This window comes from Barbatula barbatula (genome assembly GCF_947034865.1).
Source record: "Barbatula barbatula genome assembly, chromosome: 25".
NCBI lineage: Eukaryota > Metazoa > Chordata > Actinopteri > Cypriniformes > Nemacheilidae > Barbatula > Barbatula barbatula.
Window position 1 is genome coordinate 822,221 of NC_136788.1, and position 20,262 is coordinate 842,482.

The 20,262-nt window shown below is 51.7% G+C and overlaps 1 protein-coding gene across 2 annotated transcripts in view; it reads left to right on the top strand.

The window, feature by feature from the left end:
- LOC306890834 (ethanolamine kinase 1) overlaps positions 1-20,262 on the top strand; it is a 33,791-nt gene that overhangs the window by 3,390 nt on the left and 10,139 nt on the right. For both annotated transcript variants that reach the window (XM_079450841.1, XM_079450840.1), the window contains exons 2-3: positions 8,905-9,167; positions 11,302-11,445. In XM_079450841.1, the coding sequence (XP_079306967.1) occupies positions 8,905-9,167; positions 11,302-11,445 (407 nt within the window). The remainder of the gene's footprint in view (positions 1-8,904; positions 9,168-11,301; positions 11,446-20,262) is intronic.

The following is a 20,262-nucleotide window of genomic DNA, read 5'->3' on the forward strand; positions in this document are numbered from 1 at the left end:
AAAAGCTACTGCCAAATGCATAAATGTAAAAGTGTAAATTATGTCTCATACTTAAGACTATTTGTTGATCGTCATTTTGAGCAGTTGTAATTGATGCAGACAGCAAAAAAAAAAAAGAAGAATAAGAACATGAATAAAATTATTAGTTATTAAACCCCCCCTTTATTTTAATGAAATAATTAGACTGATGAATCCAAACAGTGATTACATGAACGATAAATAAAATGTATTGTATATATATATATATATGTTCATTTGTGTGATTTTAACAGTTTCAGGTTTGGTACAGAAGAAGAAAGAATATTTTTTATATTACTATTGTGTTTTGGTATAAAACTCGGCACATCAGCAATAGCAATATCCATATGTCTCATGTGAGAAAAGAACCAGGAAAATACTTTAAAGTTCCATGTAACACTGAATAAATAAATGAATGACATAATTTACAACTTAATTCAGATGTTGTTTGACGCCACGGCATTTCATCAGGTACAGATGTTTGTGTAAGCAGGGACGTGCACAGGAATTTTGAGGGGCAGTTGCTCTGACCTGAAAAAAGGGCAACCCCCCACCCCCCAAAAAGGACTTAGAATAACAGGGTCTTTATTAAAATATATATATAAAGAAGTAAAACACTGAAATACAGCACTCAATCACCTTAACTAGTACTAATAATAACACAGAAAAACATAACTCCCTGAAATATCTCTCCCTCTCCTGAATCCGCCTCTCTTCAGTGGGCATCTTGGCTTCAAACATTATCCAAAATAGTGAAAGGATTTAGGCATTTAACCATTTAGAATAAAATAATGAATGTGATGCATTGCTTCCATCATTCATTCTTCTTGCTAAAACGAAATGTGAGAAACTAACTATCAGCAGACATGTAGCTTAAGTTTGCCTAATGCCTACCTACCAAAAAATAGTAACAGGCTGCTTGTCTGCAAGCTATCTGTCTTATTATTTAGGCTAAACGTGGCAAACTCAGCCTGGATTTATGAAGATTTAAATTCTGATGATCGTTCGTTTGTTATACATCCCAAACTCACCTTTTCTGACAACGTAATAGTGGCCCTTTCCATAACACCAAAAAGGAGGACACTTTGCAGCATTAAGTGAGGCAAGAATAACTGCATAGGACTCTGGTGTACTCACAACTACAATACAATTTTGTGCATCATATCGCCTACTCTGTTTTTTCAAAAATTGTCTGGCAATGAATATTTGACCTAAGCTTAAGGGAAGATGTACCTGCAGCTCGTCGGTTTCTTTTGTTTTTCTGTGCTGGCATGTCGCAGGTCCCTTGACTACAAACGTCCACTTCACAGCGACATCCATGAAAAGTGTCTCTACAGCCTTTTTATATAAAGTTGTGCTCTTTTGTCCATTCCAGATTAAATGAGGTTTCAGCAAGTTACCGTTATGTTGTGACGAAGCCAGCACGTGGACTCCACTTCCACGTCGTGGAGGCTTGTTTACGTTTTTAACCAATGATATATCAGATATTTATTTGACACCTCTTTCAGCCAATCATTTGTTTGACTGGAGATCTTACGGCGTCAGACGCAATGCTGCTGCGTCCCAATAAATGTTCTAAAGCGGGTTTAGTTTAGGCCGATTCAGCACAAAAGAAGGACAAATGAGTGTCCGGTTTGAGGCTGCCACGGACGCGGGGGCTTAAAACCTGGACTGTCCGGCCGAAATCCAGACGTGTGCAGTTGAGTCGTATCACCAGATAACCGCGACAATCTCCTTCTAGGGCCGCTCATGCAGGCTCAGCTCAGGGGCCGGTCACGTGCAGTGCTGAACCCATGTAAACAGAGTTCGCCCTTCCTCTTCTGACTTTCACTTTCATTGCCCGAATACGGAGGTGAATGAGGCTTTTCGCGTTTTTTTATCTAGACTTATGTGAAATTCTGCATTCATTGTACATGATTTATTTATTTATTTTCCACCTCGGGAGGGCAACGTGAGTCGAGAAGGGCATATGGGCAGTTGCCCGGGCAACCTGAGCAACCCCCCTGTGCACGTCCCTGTGTGTAAGGTAACCAAAGTAATATGTTTAAACTTTAATTTAAGGTCAAATTCTCGCTGTTAACAAACCATTTGCCCTCAATAAACTCTGAATTTGTTGCATATTAACAGTTAGTAACTGTTCTGGTATTGGAAAGGGTTAGGGGTGGAAGCATCATAAACAGCCCATATGTAAATAATAATCATGCTAATAGGCAACTGGTGAGAAATGGTACCTATACTAAAGTTACTAGTGTTCTCAATTTCTGTGACGTCTGACTTATGACAACTCAATAAATAATTTATTTGAGAAAAGTCTATTTTCACAAAAATATTTCATAATCAATTAACAGAAGGTTACAAAGAGTTCAATCTTGAATGTTTAGTTGTGATAGACTCAAAATAAAAAAATACAGTTCCCTTTCTGTCGGTCTCTCGACGTTGTGTCGAAGCCGACAGATGGGGTTCGCCCTTGAGAACCAATCGTCTCTGACTATTTTGAAAAGGCCAATGAAATTGGCGAATTAAATTTGCATGCCGGGCTCCGCCCCCGGATATCCGGGTATAAAAGGGGAGCCGGCGTGCTCATTCATTCACCTTTTGTTCTTCGGAGCCTTCGCATCTGATGACATTCTTCGAATTGCCGATTTCTACGACGCGGTGCAGCGGAGATTCCCCTGGGCGTCCTGGCAGTTCCTGAGGTATTTTTCTAAAAGAGCAATTTCCTCAGCGTGGCATTGCCCGCTGATCTCTTGGGTGCAGTACACTCATCGAGGACGGGGACGGACACGGTGGTTGCCGCAAGTGTTCGGGGGTCCGATCACTGTGGCAGCCTCGTGGATTCGTCCTGCCCGCACGGCGCGCGGATGGCTATTCAGACGTTGCGTCACTGCGCGCGGATGGCTAGTCAGACGTTGCGTCACTGCGGGCGGACGGCTATTCAGACATTGCGTCACGTTGGCTACGTTCTGTCAAGAGCAAGCCACCACCTCGTTTGCTTCCCGTTCTGTGACCGCAGCGGCTACGGCCCTGCCGTCAGCGGCGGCGAGCAGCGAGGGTGATGTGGGGATTATCGTGAGCGTTAATCCGTCAGCCGGTCGGCTCGCGGACCGCTCGCGCCCCGTCTCGCTTGTTTAGCAGGTCCCCAAGGATGGTCCTACGCCATCTTATTCCTCAGCCACGCGCTCGGACACGAGCCGTGGAGATGAGGTGTCTCTTGCAACATCGGAGCGCGACCTGCTGGCATCAGACTCTGGCGATTCCCTGAAGCTCCCTCCCTCGGGAGGTCGAGCACAGGTGAGAGCAGACGTCAAGATGTCAGCCATGCTCGCTCGGACCGCCGTGAGCGTCGGGTTGCGGTGCAGCCCTGGTGCTCGCGGCTGGGTACTCGCACATTGGGCCCGGCTCAAGTGCCAAGTTTTACCGAGCTGCATAAGGAGTTCAGTAAGACCTGGAGCGTCCCCTTCGGCGCGCTTCCGTCTAGCTGACTCTATCGCCCTCTCTTCCCTCGGGGCGGGGAGGCAGCTAGGGACTATGTCAATGCACCCTGGGTGGAGCATGCAGTCGCGGGTATCCGCAGACGGCGGCCACCTGGGGGGCTTGACCTAGACTCACCGTCCAGGGCATGTAAGGTCTCAACATCTCTGGTGTTGAGGCTGGCAGTGCCGTGGACCAAGCTGCCTCCACTCTTACGCATGGCCTTCCTGCAGGCCAGGGCGCTAAAGAGAGCCCCATGGGGTAAGACCGACCCAAGTAGTGCCGCCGCCGACTGGCCCTCCGGGGACCGCGGTGGCAGCGCAGGCTGGGTCGGACGATGTCCACATCAGTGGCCCGGAAAGATGCCTCGGACCCAATCTTGCGCAGGGGGGCGATGTCGAGAAAGGCCACTTTCCCGACTCCCCTCTCGCAAGGTCGGCTGATTGGTGGCGCTGTCAAGGACTGCTCCAGCAGCCTTTTGACAGTGTAGAAACAGACCGGCCTGCTGTGACCCGGCCGCCTTTCGGCCGTCGAGGTCTCGCACGTGGTCTGCCCCCGGCAGCCCTGGCCTTCTCCAGCGTCGACTCCGGTTCTGGTGCCCCCGCAGGTGGCCCCCCGGAGGAGGACGTCAAGAGAAGGACCACCTAGAGAGATTGAACCATCGGGCCCGACCCAGCCTGGGTTGCTGGATGGTCGGACTGGGGCGGTCCCTGCCGCGTCCCAAACACCTTCTGGGCCCCTTCGGGGGCCTAGTGCCCGCCTTCTCACAAGGAGAGGTCTCTCTCTGGGTCCCACTTGCAGCCGCTCTCACCCTCTGAAAGATGGTGTTCGGCAACTCGACGTTGCGTCGTGGCGGCACGCAATGACGAGTATAAAGCAGCCCTCAGCACTCTCGCTTCGACGGTGCGTCGAGCTGCGCCATCGCCTGGCAGGTGATTTAGCGGAGCCGTTCCCCCCGGGGAGAACAGCACTGCTAGTCATTGAACCAACCCCCGCGGGTTGATGAAGTAGATCGCAGCCCCCCCTGTGAGGTCTCTGGGTGCTTGGTTAGCATTTCAAACCATCACGGTGGCTGGGAGTGTGGTCCGTCTCGGCATTCGATCCAGCTCGCCAGACCTCCGCCGGACTTCAGGCATCCTCTTACCTCAGCAGAGGCAGGGATGTTCCTGTGCTCCAGGCCGGGGCTGCCACCCCTCTGGCGAAGGCGATCGAACCGTCCCCTCGGCCGAGATGTCCAGTGGCTTCGACAGCCGCACTTCATCATCCCCAAAACCAGGGGTCGCTGCATACCTTGAGCAGCACCTTGCAAGGGTGCCGTTCGGGAGGCGCAGAAGCGCGTCCTGGTGTCTGTCAGACGCCAGGAGTGGTTCATGACAACTGACCGCATACTCTCATGTACAGTTCCCTCGGCACTGTCGAGGGGCTGGCATGTCAGTAAACGGGTCAGCCGGGAAAAAGAGAGCAGCTCTCCCTGGCGCGGAGCTCCCCCTTTTCCTGGTAGAGAACTCAACACTGTCTCCATGACGGCGTGCTCGCTCACGAGCACGCACAGTCAGTGCTGAGCTGCTTGAACTTTCAGGCAGCAGCCAGCGGTCCCCTGAAATCAGTTTCAGAGGCTCCTGGGCATGGTGTCCTCGGGGGTGGCCTGTCCCCCTCGAGTTGACGCACATGGGACCGCGACAGCACTGACTACAGAGATGAGTTCCCTGGAGAGCGTGGCGCACCGGCAGTAGGCGTATCGTCATTACACCTGCTGCCGTCGCATCCTAAACCCCGAGCAGGTCTTGAGGCCGGTCGTGGAACGACAGACGCCTCCCTACGGGGTGCGGGTGCGGTGTGCAATGGGCGCGCAGTGTCGGGTCGCTGGACGGGCCCCCGCCTGCGTTGGCAGATCACTGCCTTCAAGTTGCTAGCTGTCCTGCTTGCACTGATGAGGCTCCGGCCTCTCGTGCAGAGCCAGCATACTGGCCCGGACAGCACGACCGGCGTAGCGTACTAAACCTCAGGGTGGCACTCGCTCGCTGCAGTCATCGCAACTCGCCCAAAACGCCTCCTCCCGTGGAGACAGCAGGTGGCAAAGCCCCTGCAGGTCACATGCCCACCGGGCGTCCTGAACCAGACAGCCAAGCGCTCTCTCGTCAGTTGACACCCCGTGGGAAGTGATGACTCCACCCCTGCGGGCTGGCCTGGGTGTGGTTTGGGCGGGCACAGGGGGACCTGTCGCCTCCCTGAACACCACCCAGTACCGCTGGGCATTCCTTGGACGAGGACCCCCTCGACACGGAGGCCCTAGCGCGCAGCCTCCAGTGGAGACAGCAGGTGGCAAAGCCCCTGCAGGTCACATGACCACCGGATGTCCTGAACCAGACAGCCAAGCGCTCTCTCGTCAGTTGACGCCTCGTGGGAAGTGACGACTCCACCCCTGGTGGAGACAGCAGGTGGCAAGGCCCCTGCAGGTCACACGCCACCGGGTGTCCTGAACCAGACAGCCAAGCGCTCTCTCGTCAGTTGACACCTCGTGCGAAGTGACGACTCCACCACTGCGGCCGGCTTGGGTGTGGTTTGGGCGGGCACAGGTGGACCTGTTGCCTCCCTGAACACCCCCCAGTGCCGCTGGGCACTCCCTGGTCGAGGCTCCCCCCTCGACACGGAGGCCCTAGCGCGCAGCTGGCCGCGGGACAAGCGGAACTACGCTTCCCCCCAGTGAGCTTCATTGCGCAGGTCCTGTGCAAGGTCTGGGAAGGGAGTATCAAGTGCTGCTAGTTGCGCCTTACGGGCCCAACTACACTTGGTCCTCGGAGCTAATACTCCTGACGACAACTCCCCCTGGCCAAATCCCCTGGCGAAGGGCCTACTCGCAGGGGATGGACACGTTGTGGCGTTCGAGCCGGACCTCTGGGTCTGGCTCCTGGATGGGACGAGGAGTTCCTGGATGACCTACCCCCCTCAGTGGTGGAGACTGTCACTCAGGCAAGGGCCATGCCCACAAGGCTGGATGCCTTTAAGTGGCGCCCCTTCTCGTCCTGGTGCTCTTCTCGAGGAGAAGACCCGCGGAATTGCACGCTCAGGAACGTGCTGTCCTATTGCAGGAGAGGCTGGGGAGTAATCTCCCCTTCCACATTGGAACGTGGGTACCCGCTGTCGCGGTTATCACGTACCAGTTGCTGGTGAGCCTCTGGGGCGGCATGACCTGATTATTAGGTTCCTCTAGGGCGCGAGGGGCTAAGGCCTCGTCCGCGCCCCGTACCCTCTAGGGACCTTAAGGTGGACCTTTGGGTCCCCTTTTTTCGGGCCCTGCCGAGAGCCCCTTCCTCGTTCTGCGAGGGGGGTTGGCTCTCCTGCTGGGGCTCGAGTCCATCCAGAGGGTGAGGCACCTGCAAGCATTCCGTGTCCACCGATTGCCAAATTTCAGGCCCGGTGACTCTCACGTGATCCTGAGACCCCGGCCGACTTACGTGCCCAAAGTTCCGCCGCCCCCCTTTGGGACTAGGTGGTGAACTTGCAGGCGCTCCCACACCGGGAGAAAGACCCAACCTGTACGTGGGGTGTCCAGTAAGCGCATTGCGCCTCTACTCGAACCACACTGAGGGCTTCAAGGCCCTGAGCAGCTCTTGTCTGTTATGGAGGTCAGCAACGGGAGTGCTGTATCCGAGGAGAGTTGTAGCGCTGGGTCGCACACGCCGTCACTACGGCGTGCCGATCCTAGCCCGTGCCCATTTGAGTGACGGTACACTCCGCTCGGGGTGTGACCTCCTCGTGGGCATCGGCTTAGTGCGCCTCTCTGGCAGACATCTGTAGAGCTGCGGGTTGGGCTACGCTATACCTCGCAGAGGCTTACAACCTCCGTGGGGAGTCGGCAGCTCGAGTCTTGCCAGCAGGTGAGACCAGCAGTCGTGGGGCGTACGCCTGCGCATAGCGCCATTCCCCTTCTGAGGTGGACCAGTGCGCTATGGGCTGCCTCCCTTCTTTCCCCAAGGGTGAAGAATAGGCAGTCCGTCCATCCATCAATAGCACTCAGGGCGGCGGGCTCGGCGGAGCAGCCCTGCCGCCTATGGCCGGGTATCAAGCTGAGTTATTACATATAGCTCTAACCGGACCTAGTGCCCCACACGTAGTAACCCCCCACTAGGGTGGTTCCGTCTGAGATGTCGTCATGAGATGGTTCCCCGCGTGGCAACCCATGACCTCCCCAGGTGGACATCCACCTTGCGGCATTCCGCACATACCTCCCATGAGTTCTCCCCTATTTGGTGAGACCATGTTGGTGTCTCCACTGTATTCCCCCCTAGGGTGGGAAGTGGTCTCCGTAGCGCACGTCCTCATTGAAGGAACAGCGCTTACCCAGTAGCCCTACGACTGGATGGCCCTCGCCAATGGGGCCGTCTGAGTTGGCGGAGGGCAGGGGCTACTCATCTTTGCCAAAAGCTCTGGGAGCCCCTGCCTGCCCACTGGAAGGTTACAAATTTCGCGATAGCGCTCACGTGTGGCTCGCCCAGGCCGGTCAACGTCGCTTCGCTAGAGATTGTGACGCGGCTAGTGCCGTGGCGTTTTCCATAGGAACCCCATCTGTCGGCTTCGACACAACGTCGAGAGACCGACAGAAAGGGAACGTCCCGGTTACGTATGTAACCTCTGTTCCCTGATGGAGGGAACAAGACGTTGTGTCCTTCTTGCCACGACAATAGCCGTCCGCTGCAGCAGTCACGAGATGCTCTCAGGCTCCTCAGCACAAAAGGTGAATGAATGAGCACGCCGGCTCCCCTTTTATACCCGGATATCCGGGGGCGGAGCCCGGCATGCAAATTTCATTCGCCAATTTCATTGGCCTTTTCAAAATAGTCAGAGACGATTGGTTCTCAAGGGCGAACCCCATCTGTCGGCTTCGACACAACGTCTTGTTCCCTCCATCAGGGAACAGAGGTTACATACGTAACCGGGACGTTTTTAAGAGACAGGTCCCATATCAGAGGTGCCCTGAATATCACACAACAGTTTCTCAATTCCAAGTTTTACTGAAATACCTGCGAACTGGGAAAATCTCTATTTCTATTATTGAAACCCTTTCTAATATAGAAATCTGAACATTCATACTTGATTGTTGTGATTTACCACAGGCCAGATTGATATTGACAATATTTTGATCAGTATTGTGATTTCTCTTTGAATATACTTTGATGCTCTGTAACCCCTAATACATTATTACCAGTGCATGAACACAATGAATGACTGTAGATGGCACATGTTTTTTTACTGTGCATGTTCCACTACTCTTCTACTGGTGATGCCATCAATTACTAGAGAGCACAACACATGTGCGGAACAGCTGAAGTCTGGCATTTCTGCACCACCAGTCTCCATAATCATATCTCCTCGCCCAGCCATTAAAGTTCTTCTGATATGTTTTTTCCACCTTAGGCCTTCACTGAGGGTATCACCAACCAGTTAATGGGCTGCTATGTGGGTTCTCTGACAGAAGGTGCTGTTGTACTGGTGAGAGTTTTTGGACAGATGACGGAGCAGTTTTTGGACCGAGAAAAGGAAATGGAAATGTTCAGGGTTCTACACAAACATGGCTGTGGCCCACAGTTGTACTGCAGTTTCACCAATGGCATCTGCTATGAGTTTGTCAGAGGAGTTGTGCTGGATGATATGTTCCTCAAGGAGCCATCGGTTTACAGGTCTGCAAACAAAAACGTCACATGATGTAACTGCATGTAACTATTTCTTTTCTTTTCTTTTCTTTTCTTTATTTCAACACATTCTTAATGGATATATTGTTTTCTGCTTGTTGATCGGATGGTAAGGTATTTTCCCTTTTTACAACTACGAAGTCCAATCCTATGTCTGCAAGGTAACATCCCTAACAAAAAGATGTATCGATAAAAAAATACTTTTCATGGCATCTGCAGTTAGTTAAAGTAGGTCTCGTAAGTGTCCACTGTCTAGGGATGTGTTGTTATAAAATTTTTATGATGTGGCAATTAATGAAGTTTTAACTACGATAGACGGTATTATGACAGTGTTGAAATCCATTAAAAAGAAAATATATATATATATATATATATATATATATATATATATATATAGCTGCAAGCAGCAATTATGGGGTCAGGCCCTACAAGGGCACAAAGGGAAATACATGTGGACATTTCTGAAGATTAGTTTCTGCACAGCAGATAGAAAAGTGTCGCTAAGATACAGCCACATAACCATTTGATGTGCTCGCCTTGATTTAGTTTAGGCTCTATTTGAGAACCATTTGATCAATCAAAAGGCTTCTATTACCTTTAAGAAGCTATATACAAAATTCTGTGCAAATCAGACAGCTTTTGTAGGAATATTGTTTTTATACAATTCAACATGACAGACAGGAAGTATGGTGGAATATGACTACTTTGATATCAATGAACTCGGCTTGAGCCAACAAATATACTAATGTCAATCAAATAACATTGTCACTTTCCTCGTATGTTGCAAGCTGTTTAATAGATTTCGTTATATCTATTGACCGCTAGGGGTCCTATATCTTTACAGGTCCTCTCAGAACATGACCTTGACCTTAACCATGCCAAGTTTTGTAGCGTCCTACCATTGCATTTCTTTAATACTGCATTTTATGATATCGTCCACAATGGCAGGCAGAGGAAAAAATTTTGGACATGTCAGATTATCACATTTTGACACCACGAAAATCTGTCAACCGCAGACAAAGAAATAGGCCTGTAAATATATCTCCTCAACACTAGTTGCGCTGGCCCGAAACTTTACAGGCTCTCTCAGGGTATGGTGCTGATGACCCATAACCAATTTTGTAATATACGCTAATGTGTTTATAAAATACAGCATTTTGCTACATGATACAATATGGCAGACGTCCAAAATGGCCGACATGGAAAAACTGGATATAGATCAAGTCGGCATGACACCCCGCATATAACAAGGCCAACTTTTAGATGTTTGGACCAACATTTCAGAAGGTACAAGCAACATTTTTCGTAACTTTGGACCACTAGGTGGCGCTCCTCCGAACCACAGCATGTTACCTCAGGTCAGGCTTGTGATGACACCTACAAAGTTTTGCGTCAAAGTTTGGCTAAGATACAGCATGAAACCCATTTTGGCATGCTCTGCGTGGAATTCGTTGATGCACTGTACACGGATTGACCAATCGAAAAACCTTTGAGAATTTGTGTCTCTAGATGCTAAAAGCTAATTTCGTATAAAACAGTGAAGAGCTCTAGGTCAAATGGCGGGAAAATGAAGTCATAGGGCATTCAAATTGGCATGAGCTCAGTAATGAGAGGACATTTTATTTTGTACGGTTCAGATGTTATAGGCAAAAATATACGTGAAAATCTGGACTGTTGGTGGCACTAGAGGGACTGTGATAGAGACTCCAAATCTCATAACTTTACTATTTACGGTTCTATGGGCTGCAATAGATGCAACGGCGGAAGAAGAAAACTAACAAATCGAATATGTGTATCCACCCCTTTGGGGCTTGACCCCTACAAATAAGCACACTTCAGTGTTATGGTCTCAATAGGTTTAATAACTGCCATATTACTATTAGTGGATTACCTTATTTTAGTTGTTAAATTATGAGAAGCAAACTTTAGTGTAGCTAGTGGACCTCCTTAGATCTTCAAATGGGAGGAATGCAAAGGGCCATCCATGCAATTTTGGCATCTTAGTTTGGTTATTTGTTTCTATGTGGTATTCAGAAACATGTCAATATGAGTGCTGTTTCATAACTCATATCTTACAGCAGTGTCTCATGCAACACCATTAAATAACTTTATTTACCCGCAGGTTGATTGCAACAGAAATGGGGAAAATCCATGCAATTAAGTCTGGAGAGATTGGAATCAGTTCACCGAAGACACCAGTTTTGTGGTCTAGATTGTCCAAGTTCCTGACATTGGCTCAGAGTTCTGATGATCCAGTACAGTCTAGGTAAGAGGACCTCTGTTTTGGCCACTCATCATGTGGCGTGACCAATAATATGAAAGATATATAGAATACATAAAAAGTTTGCAGCTAAAATATGAATCTCTCTTTATATCAGTTATATAAGTTTGTTCATTTTGTTCATTTAAGAGGACAAAATTATTGAACAAAAATTTTAGATGATCACTTACCGAAACTTTATGACTTTATAGTTTAAATACTTTACAATGTATAATGTGCACACCACATTGCTTGAATAACTGCAACAGATATTATTACTTCTTTGTATTTTAAGATTGGAATGTCTAAAACGCTTGTACAGCATTGACCAACATACAATAACACTACAAACAGTATATGTTAAACTGTGAAAAATGTAATTGCTTCCAGTTAAAAGGAAACCAGCTTTAATTGTGAAGCTTTAACCACAGAACCCCCCCTACGGGGGCAATGAAGCAGATCTCTGGGGGCCTGGTCACAGCTCCCCAAAACGTAACGGAGCCTAGTGAGGACGATCCGTCTCGGCCACGCAATCTGGTTTACCGGGCACCTGCCCAGGTCTCAGGACATTCTCTAACCTCAGCAGGGGCGAGATTGCACCCGTGCTTCGACCCGAGGTCGCCACCCTTCTGGAGAAGGGGGCAATCGAGCCCATCCCTCTGGCCGTTTTGTCTTAGGGGTGACAACCCCTACTTCATCGTCCCCGAGTAAGGTGGGGGGCTGCACCCCATCCTGCGAGGTTGATGCAAAGGGGCATCCTGGAGTCTGTCTGACATCAGGTTTGGGTCATGGTTATCGACCCGAAGGACACGTACTTCGTGTCTTGACCGTTTCTTCGTTTTTTCCCTCAAGGATCGAGCATACCAGTACAGCCTCCTCCCCCTCAGTCTGGCCCTGCCTTCCTGTACCTTTACGAAGGTAGCGGAGGCTGCCCTCACTCCCCGCGGGAGCAGGGCGTGTGTATGCTAGCTATCTCGACGACTGACGTATCTTGGCTCACTCGTGGGATCTGTGGCCTACGCACAGGGACCTTGTGCCTGGCACCTCGACCGATTAGGCCTACGGGTCAACCAAGACAAGAGCATGCTCTCCTCTTTCGGAGCACCTCTTTTCCTGGTATGGAACTAGACTCTGTTACCAGGCAGCATGCCTCACGAGAGTGTGCCCAGTCGATGCTGTGCTGCCTGGCTCTTGACAGCAGTCCCCCCTAAACACTCAGAGGCTCTTGGGGCATATGGCGTCCTCGTCTGCAGCCATGCCGCTCGAGTTGATGCATATGAGATTATTTCAGCATTGGCTTCAGAGTCGGGTTCCCTGGAGAGCGGGGCACACCGGCACAAGCCGTGTTCCCATCATGTCTGTCTGCCCGTTTAACCTGTAGCCCAATCAAAATGTTGATTATTAATCCTAAATTTATTAGAAAAAAAGAGCAAAAAGTACAGGCTGAGCACATCCGACATGACCTCTTTAACACAGAGCCTCTGTGGGCAGCAAAACCGAAAATTCTGTGTCCTAAGGACTAAACCTGTATCAAATTTAAGACTAATAAGTATTTTAGGAGGGTATGCGTCTTCGTTGAATTAAAAGCTGAGCTAAAACAAAGGTACAAGACCCTGGCATATGCTTCAGAATTCATACAATGTTTTATTACAAGCAGAGTCAACACAGCATTATCTGTGCTCTCTCATAGGCGAACTGATGTGGGTTGAGCACAAAGGTCACAGTGAAAGTTAAATTTTTGGCCAAAACTCACTCCAATGATTGACACAGTATAGAAGTTATTGCAATTGTAAGGAAATCAGGACCTTTTTGCTATTTTATGCTGATTATCGAATATTTCCATAGTTTCAGCACTGTATGTGTATGAAAAAATAAATTGAAACAAGTTTGCGAGAACTACTTTCAATTGAGGGGCACGGTTTTAGCCGGTCATAATTGGGGGCCAACATGTCGAGTTTGTGAAGAGCTTCAAATATCTAGGGATTATCCTAGACTGTATGTTAAATCTTTGTGAGCACAAAGATTACATCTATAAGAAGGAAACCCAAAGATTCTGTTTCTTTTAAGGAAACTAAATAGTTTGAATGTGAGTATTGGAATCCTTAAGATGGTGTACACCAGTCTGTTGGAAAGTATTATTTCCTATAGCATCACCTGCTGGTATGGGCATCTGGGGGCTAGGAGCAAAAATAAGCTCACATGGATCATTATGCGCATAATTTTGGACCCTCGGAGGAAGCTAGTGGAACTGTACACAAATCAGACAAGGAGGAAAGCCTTCATTCAAGACCTCATCCACCCTCTTCAACATGAATTTGAAAATCTTCCTGAAGGCAAATGGACAGGGTGCCCATAGCAACTAGTAAAATTAAATAAAGAAATATTTGATTCCATCTGCCATTATTTTATTAAATAAATGACCTGTAACAAGGTCTAAGCTAGGGGTTTTACCCCCTGCAGGGGTCTGCAATGTCGGTCTTAGAGTGCCACTGTCCTGCAGATTTAAGCTCAAAAGATCTCCCCTGTCAGTAGCCTTCATGAGATTGTTTAGATGTGTTTGATTAGAGCTGGAGGTAAACTCCACAGGACTGTGGCTCTCTAGGACCTACAATCGCAGACAGTTAATCTTTTTTTACCCAAAATCATGAAAGGGTTGAATATTTTGACTGACTAAAGCAGGAGTGTTGCATCTCCCCAGTCTGAAATAAAGTTTTGTTGGACAAACAGGTATTAAAATATGTGGAATTGTTTTGAATTTCTTATGCACTTCCAAGGCATGTACTTTATAAAAGCAGCCCAACATATGCGTCGACCTCATAAGGTAACATAACCAACCTGAATAAACAGCTGAAGAAAAATGACATTCAAATGTATGATGAATGCATTGCTAAAACTTATCCCCATGTTCATACTTTTCCGTTGGCCAAGATTTCTAAAAATCCTTTCTTAGTATTGGTCTTAAGTAATATTCAAATTTTCCGAGACTGATTTGGGATTCCCCTTCAGTCGGTCTCTCGACGTTGTGAGAGACTGACTGGGGTTTGATCTTGAGAACCTACCTTCTCCGAGATAATTAATTAATAAAACGCCAATGGGCTTGGCGAATGGCACGCGCACGCCAGTCTCCGCCCCGTGCATACGGGTATAAAGGAAGATGGCGGCGGTCATTCACTCATCCTTTGTTCTTCGGAACCTGTGTGTTTGCTGATGCTACATGCGATACTCGACTTCGAGAAAAACCTGCTGGATTTATGACGCGGAGCAGCGGACTTCTCCTTTCGGTGGACTTCCCCTGGGCGTTTCGGCAGAAGGCTACAGACCTTAAGAGGTAAGTCCCTCCGGCTACGAGCATGTTTCGTAGCTGTATCCTTGGGTGCGACAGACTCATCCCGGAGTCTGACGGCCATGATTCCTGTGTCACTTGCTTGGGGCTCAAGCATGCTGAGGCAGGTTTTCACTGATGCAATGTCCCGTGTGTGCGGACATAGCAATCAGGGTGTTGCGGTCACGGTTGGCTACGTTCTTTCGAGCGCTGCCACCACCCCGTCTGTTTCCCAGGCGTGTTCAGCTGCCGTTTCGGCGAGGTTGACCGCTTTGGCGAGCGGCGGGGGTGATTTAGGGACGCGATGGATGTCGCTCCGTCAGCTTCACGCTCGCGGACCATCTATACCTCTTCACGCTCACCTGGTTCGTCCCCTACGAGCGGCAGACGGTCGTCTCATAGTGGTAAGACTTCGCACACGGATGATGACGCTATCTCTGTCGCTGCGTCGGACAGCTGCCTGCTGGCATCGGAGAAGAGACCTCCGGACGAGACTCGGGCTAAGATGTCGGCCATGCTTTCCCGGGCAGCCGCGTGCATCGGGTTGCAGGGTGTAACAACATCCTCGCCGGAACGCTCGCGGCTAGATGCGCGGTTTCGGGGGCGTGGTCAAAAGCCACGCCCCGCTCCGTTACCATTTTTCCCGGAGGTGCATGACGAGCTCGCCAAGTCCTGGAATGCGCTCCTTTTGGCGCGTTTCAGGCCGGAGGGCTCTGTGGCTGTGACTTCCCTGGTTGGTGGGGTGGCTAGAGTCTATGTTGACGTTCCCCGCGTGGAGCGTGCAGTCGCGGGCCACTTGTGCCCACAGACAGCTGCCACTGGGGGGGGCTCGACCTAGACTCCCGTCCAGAGCACATAAGCTCTTCGACACTCGTCGAAGACTTGCAGTGCTGCTGGACGAACCGCCTCCGCTCTCCACGCCATGGCGGTCCTCCGGGTTTTTCAGGTAAGTCCTGAAGGATTTGGACGACGGGAAGTTCGACCCAACTCGTATGAGAGCTACGTACTGCCACAGACCTCGCGCTACGAGCGACGAAGGCCACGGCACGTGCACTGGGTCGGTCGATGTCCACAATGGTGGTCCAAGAGAGGCATCTGTGGCTTAGTCTTGCGCAGGTGAGCGGCGCCCAGAACGTCGGTTCTGGATGCGCCCATCTCGCAAGCAGGGCTGCTTGGTGATACCGTGGAGGACGGCAGTTCTCCGCGGTCTGGCAGACTGAGGCGATCGAAATGATCCTGCCACGCGACAACGTGCCCGCCAACAGGTCGGCATGGTCTCGGGCACAGTCTGGTTCCCAGCAGCCCTGCCCTCCCGCGGCGGCCCTCCGGTTAAGGAACCTCCCAGAGGACGACCCACCAGAGGTGGACCCCCGCGGAAGAGGGCATCTGTTCCCCGTCAGCAGCCCGCCAAGAGGCTCTTTAAAGCGGCCCTGACGGGACGAACCAGGGGGAGATTTTACTGGGCCCGAATCCCGGCCTTTCCAATGCCGGATCGGAAAAGGACGCTGCCTGCCGCGTTCCATCGAGTCTGGGCCCTTTTCAGGGTCCGGCGCCCACATACTCTCAAAGAGACAAATCTCCCCTGGGTTTTCCTCCACAACACACTCGTGCAGACGGTGTATGGGATGGATCGGGCCGCCGACCGCAATCTCCTCCGGACATTGCGTTGGGCCGCCTGAAGCAGGTAAACATACAGAGCCGTCAACCTCCCTGGGGGTCCCCCCTGTGCGAGGTGACCGTACTGTCAGCCACCGAACCAGCCTCCCCCGGCACGGTGAGGCAGATTGTCCCTCTGGTCCCGTTGTCACGGTTCTTGGGCGCTTGGTAGCGCACCAGCCCGTCACACTGGATAGAGAGGACGGTCCGTCTCGGTTACTCGATCCAATTCGCCAGGCGCCCCCCCCAAGTTTCGTGGCATTCTGTACACCTCGGGGCGAGGAGAGAATGCTTCCGTACTTCGGCAGGAGGTCGCCGCCCTTCTGGCGAAGGGTGCGGTCGAACCCGTCCCTATAACCGAGATGTCGTCCGAGTTTTACAGCCAGTACTTCATCGTGCCCAAAAAAGGGCGGGGGGCTGCGGCCCATTTTTGGATCTGCGGCACCTGAACAAGCACCTGCACAAGCTGCCGTTCAGAGTGCTGACGCAGAGGCGCATCCTGGGCTCGGTACGTCACCAGGATTGGTTCGTGGCAATCGACCTGAAGGACGCGTACTTTCACGTCTCTATTCTCCCCCGACACCGGCCGTTCCTACGGTTCGCGTTCGAGGGAAGGGCGAATCAGTACAGGGTCCTGCCATTCGGTCTGGCCCTGTCTCCACGGGTTTTTTCCAAGCTAGTGGAGGCTGCCTTAGCTCCTGGCAGGGAGCAAGGCGTGCGAGTGCTAAACTATCTTGACGACTGGCTTGTCTTGGCACACTCGCGAGATGTGTTGTGCACGCACAGGGACCTTGTGCTTCGGCACCTAGACCGTCTAGGCCTCCGGGTCAACCAGGAGAAGAGCAAGCTCTCCCCCGCGCAGAGCACCTCTTACCTCGGTATGGAACTAGACTCTGTCCGTATGTCAGCACGTCTCACCAACGAGCGTGCACAGTCAGTGCTGCGTTGTCTGAGGTTGATCAGTCAGAATCCCTCGACGCCGCTGAAGAATTTTCAGAGGCTCCTGGGGCACATGCCGTCCTCGACGGGGGTAATCCCTCTCGGGTTGATGCACATGCGGCCGCTTCAGCACTGGCTACAGAGTCGGGTTCCCTGGACGGCGTGGCACGCCGGCACCAGGCGGATTACGGTAACGCCTCAGTGCCTTCGCACTCTCTTACCCTGGTCAGGCTTGACCTTTTCTCCGAGCGGGGGTCCCGCTCGGACAGGTTTCGAGGCGTGTCGTGGGAACGACAGACGCCTCCCTGCAAGGGTGGGGTGCGGTGTGCAAGTGGGCACGCAGTATCGGGTCGGTGGACAGGTCCCCGACTGCGTGGGCATATCAACTGCCTAGAGTTGTTGGCAGTCCTTCTGGCACTGAGGAGGCTCCAGCCCCTCGTGCAGGACAAACACGTGCTAGTCCGGTTGGACAGCACGACTGCCGTAGCGTACATCAATCGCAAGGCGGCATACGCTCACCGCAGTTATCACAACTCGCCCGACGCCTCCTCCTTGGGAGTCAGCAGGTGAATCCCTGCGGGCCACATTTCTTCTGGGCAACCTGAACCAGACAGCCGATGCGCTCTCTCGACAGTGTACTCCCCACGGAGAGTGGCGACTCCATCCCCGTGCAGCCCGGCTCATGTGGGAAGCGGTTCGGCAGGCACAGGTGGACCTGTTGCCTCCCCGGACTCCACCCATTACCCGCTATGGTATTCCCAGACCGAGGGTCCCCTCGGCACGGATGCCCTAGCACACAGCTGGCCGCGGGACAAGCGGAAGTACGCCTTCCCCCCCAGTGAGCCTCCTTGCACAGGTCCTGTGCAAGGTCAGAGAAAGGGGCATCAGGTTCTGGTGAGTGGTGCCATACTGGCCCAACCAGACCTGGCTCTCGGATCTGGTAGATCTGACGACAGCCCCCCTGGCCCATTCCCCTGACGAAGGACCTTCCGTTGCAGGGGAAGGGCACGTTGTGGCACCCCAACGCAGGCCTCTGGAACCTCCATGCCTGGCCCCTGGACGGGACGAGGGCTTGCCCGTTAGCGGTCCGGGAGACTGTCTTACAGGCTAGAGCCCCGCCTCTAGGCGGTCATACGCTTATAAGTGGCGCCAATTGTCCTGGTGTTCTCCCCGGGAGGAGAACCCGCGGAGTTGCCTGATCGGATCAGTGCTGACCCGCAGGTAAGTATCCCCGTCAGCACAACCTGGTCACCAGGTTCCTCAGGAGCGCGAGAAGGGTGTGTCCACCCTGGCCGCGCTCCGTACCCTCTTGGGACCCTAATGGGGTCCTACAGGGCCTTGGTACCCCCTCCGGAGAGGAAGACCCAACCTTTCTATGTGTTGTGTCCAGTACGCGCGCTGCGCCTCGGTCTGGACCGCACACAGAGCCTCAGAAGCTCTGAGCAGCTCTTTGTCTGTTCTGGGAGACGGCACCCGGGGGGGGCTGTCTCCAAACAGAAGTGGCGCACTGGGTACCAATCCCAGGATCGCCGTGCCCGCTGGCAGTGAGAGCCCACTCCACTCGTGGGCACTGGCACAGGGCGCCTCTCTGGCAGACATTGTAGAACTGCGGGTTGGGCTACGCCCAGTACCTTCACGAGATTTTACAATCTCCACGTGGAACCAGTTGCAGCACATCCCTTAAACGCCGCCAACGTTTAGGGTGGGCTCCTGGTTTGGGCGTACGCCTGCGAAAGCGCCTTCTCCCCTCACCAGGTGAGACTAGTGCGCTATTGTAGCCTACCTACTTTCCCCTCTCGGGCGAAGTATAGGCATTCCATCCATCACTAAGCATTGCACTTGGTAACAGACTGGGCGGAGCCGTCTGTTAGAACCAGGTCCGTTACAGGTAGAGTCATCCCTGCTCAGGCAGACCCCTGTATTAGGACTAGTGCCCCATACGTAGTGACTCCCCTTTGGGTCGTCCCGTGTGTTGAATTCCTCACTCAGGATTTCCCGATTGGTGAATCTGTGACCTCCCCGCCGGTGGTAATCCCACCTGGATTGTCCCCCTATTCGGGCTAACACCGTTCCGCATGTTGTTCTCCCCGCCGGGGAGACCATGTCATGTCTCCACATGTACCTCCCCTCCGGGTAGGATGTGGCCTCCGTAGCACACTCTTCTAAGAGGAGAGCAGTGTTTCCCCAGTGTTCGGCTCCGGACAGCTCCTCGCTACTAGAGGCGTACGCCACTGTCCGTGAGGCCGTCAGTAGAGGCTTCTCGGTATGACCAATACTATATGACTGGAAAATTACGTCTCGCGGTAGCACTCTGGGACTCGCTAGCCCAGTCAGGGTCGCTCCGCTAGAGGTCGTGATATCGGTGCAAGCGCTGTGGCGTTTAAGATTGATCCCCAGTCAGTCTCTCACAACGTCGAGAGACCGACTGAAGGGGAACGTCTCGGTTACGTCTGTAACCTCGGTTCCCTGATGGAGGGACGTTGCACTTCATGCCACAACGCTGCACCGAATCACTGCAGTGAACGGGAGTGCCCTCTCAGGTTCCTCAGTACAAAGGGTGAGTGAATGACCGCCGCCATCTTCCTTTATACCCGTATGCACGGGGCGGAGACTGGCGTGCGCGTGCCATTCGCCAAGCCCATTGGCGTTTTATTAATTAATTATCTCGGAGAAGGTAGGTTCTCAAGATCAAACCCCAGTCAGTCTCTCACAACGTCTCGTTCCCTCCATCAGGGAACCGAGGTTACAGACGTAACCGAGACGTTTTCCTTAGTTGTCAGTTATAATCATCAAAATTAAAAGAAATAAACATTTCAAATATATCAGTCTGTGTGTAATGAATTGATATAATATACAAGTTTCACTTTTTGAATGGATTTAGTGAAATAAATCTACTTTTTGATGAT